The 12,054-nt window shown below is 42.8% G+C and overlaps 1 protein-coding gene across 1 annotated transcript in view; it reads right to left on the bottom strand.

Annotated features, from left to right (window-relative positions):
- Nucleotides 1–12,054, bottom strand: part of LOC121270132 — a 152,094-nt gene that overhangs the window by 47,866 nt on the left and 92,174 nt on the right. The window contains exons 5-6 of the mRNA XM_041175449.1: nucleotides 5,194–5,311; nucleotides 4,200–4,327 (exon numbers count right to left, since the gene is read on the bottom strand). Of these exons, the coding sequence (XP_041031383.1) occupies nucleotides 4,200–4,327; nucleotides 5,194–5,311 (246 nt within the window). The remainder of the gene's footprint in view (nucleotides 1–4,199; nucleotides 4,328–5,193; nucleotides 5,312–12,054) is intronic.

Below are 12,054 nucleotides of genomic sequence, written 5' to 3'. Positions count from 1 at the left end.
TTCACACAGTGTTGTGCCCTTTAGCAAAAACTCCCCTCACACTAACTTCAAAACATTTCAGCTCTGATTGGCAATTAGATTTTGCCATTGTGTATCCTGGAATACCATCATTATATAATTAGATTTTAACCATTGTGTATCCTTTAATACCATCATTATATAATTAGATTTTAACCATTGTGTATCCTTAAATACCATCATTATATAATTAGATTTGGCCATTGTGTATCTTGGAATACCATCATTATATAATTAGAAAGTAGTTAGTTGAGACCAAATCATTGTATGTTTTCAAGGAGGGTTAGATTTAGCTCTTGGGGCAAAAGGGGTCAAAGGATATGGGGAGAAAGCGGGAGCAGGCTATTGAGTTGGATGATTAGCCATGATGATAATGAATGGCTGAGCAGGCTCGCAGGGCCCAATGGCCTACTCGTGCTCCTAGTTTCTATGTTTCTATAGTGCAGATGCATTGAAGGGGAAGCTAGATCAGGAGGGATTGGGTTATAGGATTGAGGGCTTTACTGGTGGGTTTGGATGAGGATGGATGGGAAGGGCCTCAAGTGGAGAGTGGAGCCTGGTAAGGCCTATTTGGGCCGAATGGCCCATTGCTGTTCTTTATTTAATTGTGTGTAATATAATTGGTTAAACTCCAAGCGTTGTCATTTTGTAGGATTCAAAACTCAATCCAAAATAAAACGGAACAAGAAAATCCTTTGCTGATCTACGATTCATCTCCATGAATGACCCGCACCCAACATAAATTAAACTGCATTCCTTGCAGTTGGTCGTTTCCAAATGAAAAAGGGCAGTGAGGCGAGGGTCAAATTACAGCAGCAGCAATCAGAGCCAGGTTTCAATTGAAATGATACCAGAGCTTCTCTTTCTTGCTCTGCAGCATGGAGCAGACATCTTGCTTTCTTGGTATAACATGGAGCCTGGTGCCTGAGCCAAATATCAGCTGAACACCAAGATTCATTCTGCCTGATGCACTAACGCTAAAACCTTCCCCAGGCAGCATTCCCAGGCAATTGCATCAACTGCTATTTTCTTGACTAATCACCCGTTTACTGAGCTCGGTTTTGAACTGAATTTCAGTTTTGGAGTCTTTATCTTTCCCAAGCAGTTAATCCTTCCAATAACAATTAACCCTCTATATGGAATTGCATCAAACTTGCAGCACACAGAGAGGCCACTCGGTCCAACTTGCCCACCCCCTTGTTAATGTTAGACATGAGTCTCATCCCATTCTATTTCTTCTCACCCTCTCTGCATATGCTTCCCTTCTGTTCCCCATCGTTCACTTATCTAGTTTCCTCTTGCATGCACCTATGATTTTTGTTTTAAGTGCCCCATGCTGGCATCGAGGTCGACATTGTAACCAGTCTCTGAATAGAGACATTCACTAGGTTTATTAGCGACCATCTTACATTGCTGTCACACCACCACCAACACCCCCCTTCCCCCCACCTGCTTTCGGCTTCACTAACAAGTGGAACAACATGCACCATAGCTTTTATTTTTAAATCAAATCCTCCACAATGCTGAGTATCCCTATTTGCTGACCCCTCAGCCTTCCCATTTCTAAAGACAGGTTCCTGATAGATTTTCTCGACCTTTAATCACAGCAAGCACACAATAACTATTAATAAAGCATTTTTCTGACTGACATCATAAATAGTTCAGATTGCACTTCACTTACTAGGTTTCACTGTCAGTTTGGTCCCAGATCCAAATATGAGCGTGTTGACATTATTCACACAGCAATACACGCCTGTTCATAAACCCCCTTACCTATAACAAACATTCAGATTCTCTATGGTCTCAGCTGAATGTTATATTTATGCATTATCAATTTAAATTATTCACAAGCGTCTCTAGCCCTGCATTGCTCCAAGCTTATTTAGCCCATTTTCGGATCACTTGGCCTCATAGCTTAATAATATCCTTTTACAGGCTGTAAAATATACAGTTCAATTTTACATTTGCTGGGTGCCTATTGCCAAAGTGTGCGTTATTTTGACCAAAATAATAGCAATGTCTGCAACTTAATTGGAATTGGTTTCTGGATAACGAATATTGAATATTTTAAAAATATATTTATCTAGTTGAGCAATGAACTTAGTGCCACTTTCAAATATCATTTTAACACGTTCCCCAGAATCCACGCAATAACTTATCCCTGCAACAGAACTGAAGAAAATGCTACTTCCCCTATATAGCGCTACAATTGGTAACGATTGTTCCCAATTTCATTTCAGTGACTTCGAATGATTAGGCAATCTTGTTTTTTCTTTCTCTCCATTTTCTGAAATATTCGTGATCATTGCTTTTCATCAAGGTTTCTTTCAAAACACAACACTTACTGGGTTCCACCAATAGTCTGGTCCCGCTTGCAAAAATAATCTTGTCCCTTGCGTCATTCACACAGTCCAATAAAGCCTAACAAAAACCTCCTGAGTTAATTCTCACTGTTTGGCTACCTCACGAAGGCAATTTAAAGTGACAGGCACCCATTTTATCCGAGACTTTAATTTACATATGGTTTTGCCCTGCTGGCTGTCTATCTGTTTGTCTGCAGGTATAACACCCCGGAATTTCATGCGGGTGCCCAGATGCCAGACATGTCCATGCATAATTCCCGCCTTAAGCCAATACTATATCCAGTGTACGTCGCCATTGCTACTTATATCTATAAGCTTTCCAAACATTTATTCCTAGATAGAGACAACCACGTGTGATAAGCACGCAGCAAGGTCTAGCATTGGACTTCATCTCTTGGTTCGAGGCTTCTGCTGTAACATAGCAGCTTTCGAGTTTGTAATGCTAATTAATTTATTCAATGACGATTATTTGGCTTAGTACTCATATTAAAGCGCTTAACTCACTTGGCGTTACTGTTAACTTTGTTCCAGAAGCGAATTTGAGTTTATTGTCATACTCCACACAGTGTGATATGCCAGTGCAAAAACTTACTCTCCTAATCTGTTCAAAGATTAGATTATATGACTGACCTACCCAACAGTAGGCTTCTCGTGAGTGACAATGACCCCACATTACAGAGGTGTAATGCTGGATCAATTGCATTACTTTCTATTGTGACGTTTTCTTTCTCATATAAAAAAAAAACATTCGTGGGATGTGGGCTTCGCTGGCTGGGCCAGCATTTATTGCCCGTCCCTCGTTTCCCCCTTTGAACTGAATGATTGCTTGGCCCATTTCAGAGGGCGTTTTAAGAGTCCACCACATTGCTGTGGGGTCTGGAGTCACATGTTGGTCAGACCAGGTGAGGACAACAGATTTCCTTCCCTAAAGGGACATTAGTGAACCAGATGGGGTTTTTACAACAATCGACCATGGTTTCATGGTCATCATTAGACTTTTAATCCCAGACGTTTCATTGAATTTAAAATTTGCATTCGTCACTGATTGCAAAACACTGTCTGGTCTTGCCTCTATAAATTACTCATAACCTCTTGAAAGCCCATTCAACAATTGCAAAAGCATCTTCAATTTGTACAGATTTAGCAAGGGCAACCAAACACAAAAAAAAACACACGAAAGCATTTCATGAAGAATTAAGAGCAATGGAACCACTCCCATTATTCTACATCTTTAGCAAGCCCTGGTTCGAAATGCTTTGAAGAAACTTGCGAAGTCTCATCTCGGTGTTAAGAATGCCTTATACCCTCAGGGAGGTCAGAGTTGGGTTGCAAGTAGTGCCGGTGCTTTCGAGACAGTCAGGGCGCAATTGGACTAAACATTATATTAATTTCGATAACGATTAAAGGCAGTCGGGGAGGTTAGAGAAGACATTCAATCTGGCACTTTTTTTTTACAAATTGTACATTGGAAAATAAAGCAAAATGGGGTGGGAGCAACTTACTGGGTTGAACTGTGAGTGTTGTGCCTGCTCCAAACGTTATTTCAAAGTTAGTGTTCACACACCGTTACACCCCTTAACAAAAATCGTTCCCTGAGCAATGCTTTATCTCCCCCCAACATACTCCCAATGGGAGTTATCGATATATCATTAGCATTTCGGCAGATGCTCACCTGCAAAGCGCATAAGCACGGGGATGAGGGCCTAATATCATGTAATCATATAATAATCATGTAATATAAAAATTGAGCCAAATTTCAATTAATTCGACGCCATTCTACTCTCTTGTGTTCTGAAGCATAAAATGGATGCCACTTACTAGGTAAAACATCGAGCCTGGTCCCAGGTCCAAAAATCACCTTATCAGCAAAGTTCACACAGCCTGATTTGCCAATACAAAAACCTCTCCCAACCAGAGGTTTCCAGCCATTGCCATTACTTGCCACCCTCGAAGGGGGTAGAGCGCCACCAAGCATTTCACAGGAGCATTAGCCAACAAGACTTGACATCTGGGCACATAAAGAAATATTAGGGTAGCTGACCAAAGTAGAGGTGAAGCACCTAAGCTTTAAGAAGCGCATTAAAACAGGAGAGAGAAGGTTATATCGATGGGCTAACAGAACAAGTAGACTAACATGATAGATTGTAGGGCAGGGCTGGCAGACTGACAGGGCAAAGAGACTGACGGATAGACAGACTGATGGGACAAATAGACTGACAGATAGACAGATTGACAGGACAAACAAACTGACAGGACAAATAGACTGACAGTTACATAGACCGACAGGACAAATCGACTGACAGATAGACTGCCAGGGCAAGCAGACTGATAGATAGACAGGCTGACAAGATAAATGGACTGACAGGACAAATAGGCTAACAGCTGGAAAGGTCGACAGGACAAATAGACTGACAGACAAATAGCCTAACAGGACAAATAGACTGATAGATAGGCTGACAGGACAAACAAACTGACAGGACAAGTAGACTGACAACTACATAGACCGACAGGACAAATAGACTGACAGATAGACTGATAGGGCAAATGGACTGACAGATGTACCGGCAGGACAAATGGACTGACAGGCAGATTGACTGACAGGACAAAGAGACTGACAGTGCGACTGGACAGAGAGATTGACTGACAGGACAAATATATTGATAGACTGACAAATAGATAGACCGGACAGCCCCAAATAATGACAGGTTGCTGGGATAACTGACATCAAATCGAACCCATTCTAAAGACGCCTCATGAGAAAAGAGTACTTAATACAACGTTAATTGGTTGAGACCGCTGGCTCAAGGCTCACCTTTGACCCATTACGCGAATATACTTGTGAACGTAGAATGGTCGTAGGCCTTTGAATTGTAGAAAGGCGTTGAAAGTCTCAACATTAACACTTTCTCTTAATCCCCATGGGTCATCAGCTCACGTTTTACACAACACTGGTTGCTTCACGAAAACTCATGACAGTGTAACTCTGGCTTGACGATCTTACTTGCTCGGCTCCTTTTAGCTACTGCTCTGACCTTGTCAGTTATTTCACTGAAATTACCCCACCAATCTTCCAGACATGTTGCTCATCTGACTTAAGATCACACTAAAGCTACTGGTCATGGCACTGCTAATTTAATATGGTTTTGTGATACTCACTGGGTTCCACAGTTAGCCTAGTCCCTCTTCCAAAGATAAGCTTGTTGCCCCCAGCATAATCCACACAGTGCTATACTCCCTAACACAAAGTCTGCAGCCCATTCTGACTCAAATACCTACGTCCACCTACTCAATATAGCATCCCGGTAAAAGACCTATCTAAATATATATGAGACTTGATTTTTGAATTGTAACATTGATTTAGGATTGTTATCCCATTTCACCTGACCTATACTCACATAACTGGAACATACCTCAGTGGGTGGAAACATTGGAAGTAATAGTATAAATGCACAATCTTATACCTACTTGGTGGTACAGTAAGTTTGGTGCCTGATCTAAACATGAATTTGTAGCCAATAGCATCTCCTACAGTGACAGCCCGGTTGACAAATGCTATTTCTCTACCAGATTCCCACAGTGAGAGTGGTAGGCAGGAATATGATGGAAAGATTGGGTGCCATTGCTAATTTAATTCGTTACAGTGTTCTATCCAGGAATCGCCCGATTCAAGGAACTGACTTCACTGTTGCAAACTGTAGTTTCAGGTTTAGCCTTTCTATATTATGTCCCAGTGTGAAATTCCCGCCTGTTCACTTACACAGCACTGGAACAGTTCTTTGCTAAACGTTCGGAAACCAATTGCAAATTCACTGGCTGATGATGACCCGTGGCTAATATTTGCGTTTGGTTCCTTTCATTCCGAAAAAATGGTGATGGGTGAAGTATTTTTTCTCTCTTGTTCACTGCTGATTGCAAAATTATTGATTGTAACCGATGCAAAGTGCTCACAGGATGCATTAAACGTTACCCACAGTTTTAAGCCCAGTCATATGAATAATGACCGGCCAGTTACAACACTCACTTGTTTCCACGGTTAGTTTAGTCCCAGTTCCAAAAAGCAGTTTGCCTGTATTGCCAAGCACACACGATGCCATACTCCATTGCACAAACCATACCGCTCCCACTGGCTGACTACCAGGTAACCACTTCTAAATGTAGGTTTTCGGAGGATCATTTTGTTTGGAAAGCATTTAAGTGAAACGCTATGGCGGCATCTTAATTGCCGTTTTTGGCTAAGTCCAGATATGATAAGAAATAAGGCATTTTCTCACGTGAAGCTTAACGCTTGCATGATCTGCCACGATTCAGCCACCTTCCAAACCCAGGACTACTAGCATCTAGAGGGACAAGAGCAGCAGATAGATGGGAACATCACCACCTGGAGATTCCCCTCCAAGCCCCTCACCACCCTGACTTGGAAATATATCGGCCGTTCCTTCACTGTCGCTGGGTCAAAATCCTGGAACTCCCTCCCTACCAGCGCTGTGGGAGTACCTACACCACATGGGCAGCCGCGGTTCAAGAAGGCAGCTCACCACCACCTTCTCAAGGGGCAAGTAGGGGATGGGCAATGAATACTAGCCCAGCCAGTGAAGCACACACCCCGTGAATGGATATAAAACTAATTCACGTTGAGCACACTTTTTCTACAATTGAATTAAACACAGATTTGCGAATTCTTCCTGTTCGATTCTCTCCCATATTTCAGTTCATGAAATTGCCTAGACAAATAACCAATGGTACGATGTGAGATTCCAGTTATATTTCTCAAAAGAAGCCCATTTCTGCAGCTTTAACGGAACTGTTGCAATGCTAGAACCATTTTGCACATATTGTTTGCTCGGTAACATTTCTAAGTGCTCCAAATTTCGCTGGAAGGTCTTAATGCATGGATTCCCCAACATGACTCCACTAGATATAAATATTTGTCTACTCACTCGGAGTTACAGTGAGTTTAGTCCCCGCTCCGAAGGTGAGCTTGTACCCGGCTGTATTATCCCCCACAGTGACAACGCGCCTCACAAATACCTTCCTGCTGCCAGGGAATGTGTTAGCACCAGACACGCTATTCTGAACAACTACAAAATCAATGGACACTCTGAAACATCACACTGGCTTGGCAACACATCGAGGCTGCTCCCTGATGCAAAAATCACCTTATCGGCAAAGCTGACAGAGCTTGCTGTGCTCATGCTAAAACCTTCCCCAACCAGCCATTTCCCAGGCATTTCCATTACTTGCCACTTTGGAAAATAATGCACTGGCCCCAAATAAGGACAGGTTGCTGGGACAACTGACACCAAACCAGATCCGTTCAGAAGGCGCCTCATGAGAAAAGAACCTTTAATACGACATGCATTGGCTTAGACCCACTGGCTCAAGGGCCACCGTTGAGCAGTGACATGAATATACTTATAAATATAAAATGCACACATGCTTTTGAATTGTAGAAAGGTGTTGAAAGCCTCACCATGAACACTTTCTACGCTTCTCTATGGGTCATCAACATACCGTGTTCCTCACTTTTTACACAACACGGGTTGATTCACGAAAACTCAAGAAGGCAGTCCTAACTTCATGACAGTCTATCTCTGGCTTGACGATATTACTTGCTCTGTTTCGGTTAACTATTGCTCTGGCCTAGGCAGTTGTTTCACTAAAATTGCCCCATCATCTTCCCAGCATTTTGTTCCCCTGACCTAAGGTCATTCTAAAGCTGCTAATCTAATACGGTTTTGTGATACTCACTGGGTTCCACAGTTAGCTTGGTTCCTCTCCCAAAGATAAGCTTGCTGCCCGTATTATAATCCACACGGTGCTACACTCCCTAACACAAAGACTGCAGCTCATTCTGGCTCAAATACCTACCCTCACCTACTCAACGTGGCATCCAGATACTAAACCTATCTCAATATTTGACATTTGATTTTTGAATTGTAACATTACTTTCGAATTCCCACCCGACGTCACCTGACCAACCATTATGCAACTGTGATATATCTCAGTGAATTGACATGTCCTAACTAATCGTCTAACTAAACAACCTTATATCTTTTTGGTTGTACATTAAGAACGGTGCCTGATCCAGATGGGGCTTTTAAGCTGTTACAATCTCCTCGCCTTAAAAGCCCGGTTGACAAACTATTCTTAGAACCATAGAAAAGTTACAGCACAGAAGAAGGCCATTCGGCCCATCTTGTCCATGCCAGCCCGAGGACACCCAGGTGCCCTTTCTAATCCCACCTTCCTGCACCCGGCCCTACCAGAATATCACGGTGAAAGGGATAGGGCAGGGATATGACCTGAGAGTTTTTCTGACATTATTGCTTCATTTTGCTACAGCATTCTATCCAGGAATCGTCCAATCCCAGAACTGAATTTAATTTCGTACACTGTAGTTTCAGGTTGAGCTTGCCTGTGCCTTGTCTCAGTGTTGAAATATGGCCCCTTTAATTGGAACTGGACATGTTGCTCGCAAAATTTGAGGTAGCCAATTGCAAATTCACTTGGTTATGATTACCTGCAGGTAATATTCGCGTTTGGTTCCTTTCTGTCAACCAGTAGTCACACCCAGGAAAGGTTATGGATGCATTCCCCACCCCCACCGACCATTTGTTTATTATTGATTCTAAAGTCCTGACTGATGGAAAATGGTCCTCGTTCAACGTCGCCCGAAGTTTTAAGCCCTGTTGTATGAAGAACGAATGACCATATTTACAATAATATAAAAGTAAAATACTTTGTGGGATGCTGGAAATCTGAATCAAAAACAAAAATTGCTGGAAAAACTCAGTACCTGTGGAGAGAAAGAGTTAACGTTTCGAGTCCAGAGGACTCTTCAGAATGAAGTTGACCATATTTACAACGCTTACTTGGTACCACGGTTAGTTTCGTCCCAGTTCCAAAAAGCAGTTTGCCAGCATTGCCAAGACTCACACGATGCCATATTCCACAACACAAACCCTGCAACTCCAACTGGCAATATGTCAGCCCATGAATTGGACTGATCTGAGAATTTTTTTTGTTTGGAAAGCATTTCAGTGGAACACCAAATTGCAATTTTGTGCCAAATTAGAACATTATATGTAATAATGCATTTTATCACATGCATTATCTGCCACAATTCACGTTTAATATATATGTATATATACTTACAATTAAATTAAATGCAGGTTTGAAAATTGTTCCTGTTCAATTCTCTCCCACATTCCAGTTCATGATATTGGTTAAACTAATAACCAATGGCATGATATGAAATTCTAGTTATATTTCTCAGTAGGATGCCATGGTTGCTGCTTAATGGAACTTTTACAATGTAGGAACCATTTATCTCGCTTGGTGACTTTTCTAACCATTCACATTTTGGCTTCTAAATTTCGCTGGAATATCTTAATGTATAGATCTCCAACATCACTTCAACTAAATATAAATATTTCCATACTCACTTGGAGTTACAGTGAGTTTGGTCCCTGCTCCGAAGATGAGCTTATACCCAGCTCCAGCAACCCCACAGTGACAACGTGCTTCACAAAAACCCTCCGGGTACCAAGGGATGTGTAATTAGGAGGCACACTTGTCAATTTTAAGTTAGGGCGTAGATTAAAAATAAATTAATAAGCCCGTTGTTCATTCAGTTGCCTTCATTCTCGTGCTGGTGACCTCAATCACATTATTAATGGTAACGGTTATAATGCTAGCTTTCTCAGTTATCAGCATTTAGCCGTCCCCAACTCACACTTGACGAAGTCACATGTAAGCAAGACCGGGTAGGAACAGCAGATTTCCTTCTCTAAGGGACATTAGTGAACCAGATGGGTTTTAACGACAATCATTCAGATTCCTTTTTTACTACTGAATTCAAATTCGATTTACTGTGCTGGGATTCGAACCCAGGTCCCGAGAGCACCACCCTAGGTCGCTAAATGACCACGTCAATGACAACTCCACTATGCCACCGTTGCAAAGTATCAACAGTAGCTTAAACCTATTCGAGTCAACCATGTACTTCGAACTGCCTTGAACAATTAGATTATATGACTCCATACTTACTGGGTGTTACAGTCACTTTGGTCCCACTTCCGAATATGAGTGGAGTTGCACCCCCGGAATACACACAACGTCTAACGCCATGACAAAAACCCTCCCAGCCGACAGCTCACAGCGTTCATTAACCCCTTGCTGACCAACAGAGGTGACAGAATGCCATCAACTTGGCTTCCAGCTTCCACCCCTCCCATACCTGGACGGGGGCCCACCTCTTCCCTTCCCCATTCCCTGGCTTCCGTTTTAAGGGAATTTCAGGTGACCTAGTTTCACGAGCCTATGGCTGTACTCAAAAGTGCTAGTTGCCTCATTAAAACCCTCGACATCGATATTTCCTCCTCACCGCCCCTCCCCCCACTCCAGCACCTCAGTTGACATAGTCTTTACAAACTATTGGTGGCTGAGGGTCGGCACGGAGGCGATGGGCCGAAGGGCCTGTTTCTGTGCTGTATAACTCTTCTACATTGTTATTGACCTGCCCACGTGAATTCAGGCCAGGCTGAAATTTCACCCTATTCTCCCGGCAACTTGCTTGTAGGTTCCTCGCTGATTCACCGCTTGGACTCGTGTTACAGCGGCTAATGCAAGCAGAGCCAAGCAGTGAGCGCCAGAGTGTTCCAGGAGCCGAGAACCGATGGAGTCGATGAATCATTTCGGTGGCGACTCCAGAACAAGGGAGCTCAGCTGAAATGGGAGCCACGCCTTACACTGTAATAATAGCGGCTGTGCACATATTTATCTATTTCTCATTTACATGCCCAACATTAAGACCGATATCAAATTACCTTTGCATCTATTCAATGGGTAACGCTTGGTGTAATATTTGACTAAATCATGTGCTTCAAACTGCTCGTTTACAAATTGATTTTACAGATTAATAGGTGGCCTTACTTACTGGGTGTTACAATCAGCTTGGTCCCACTTCCAAATTTCAGTGGAGTTCCTCCACCTGTACTCACACAACGCCTAACGCCATTACAAAAACCTTCCCAGCCAAAGGTTTCCATAGTTAAATAGAAGCATAGAAATATAGAAAATAGGAGCAGGAGTAGGCCATTCGGCCTTTCGAGCCTGCTCCGCCATTCATTATGATCATGGCTGATCATCCAACTCAATAGCCTGCTCCCGATTTCTCCCCATATCCTTTGATCCCTTTCGCCCCAACTCCTTCTTGAAAACATACAATGATTTGGCCTCAACTACATTCTGTGGTAGCGAATTCCACAGGCTCACCACTCTCTGGGTGAAGATATTTCTCCTCATCTCAGTCCTGAATCGTCTACCCCCGTAAATCCGACTGTGACCCCTGGTTCTGGACTCCCCCACCATCATCGGGAACATCCTTCCTGCATCTACCCTGTCTAGTCCTGTTAGAATTGTATAGGGTTCTATGAGATCCCCCCTCATTCTTCTGAACTCCAGCGAATATAATCCTAACCGACTCAATCTCTCCTCATCTGTCAGTCCCACCATCCCAGGAATCAGCCTGGTAACCCTTGCTGACCAACTAAAGTGGTAGAGTATCATCAACTTGGCTTCCAGCTACTATCCCTCCCATAGCTGGACAGGGCCCGTCTCTTCCCTTCCCCATTTCCTCTGTCTCCATTTTAAAGAAATAAGATGACCTGCA

This window comes from Carcharodon carcharias, chromosome 27 (genome assembly GCF_017639515.1).
Source record: "Carcharodon carcharias isolate sCarCar2 chromosome 27, sCarCar2.pri, whole genome shotgun sequence".
Lineage (NCBI taxonomy): Eukaryota > Metazoa > Chordata > Chondrichthyes > Lamniformes > Lamnidae > Carcharodon > Carcharodon carcharias.
This window is presented reverse-complemented; position numbering and strand designations above follow the sequence as displayed.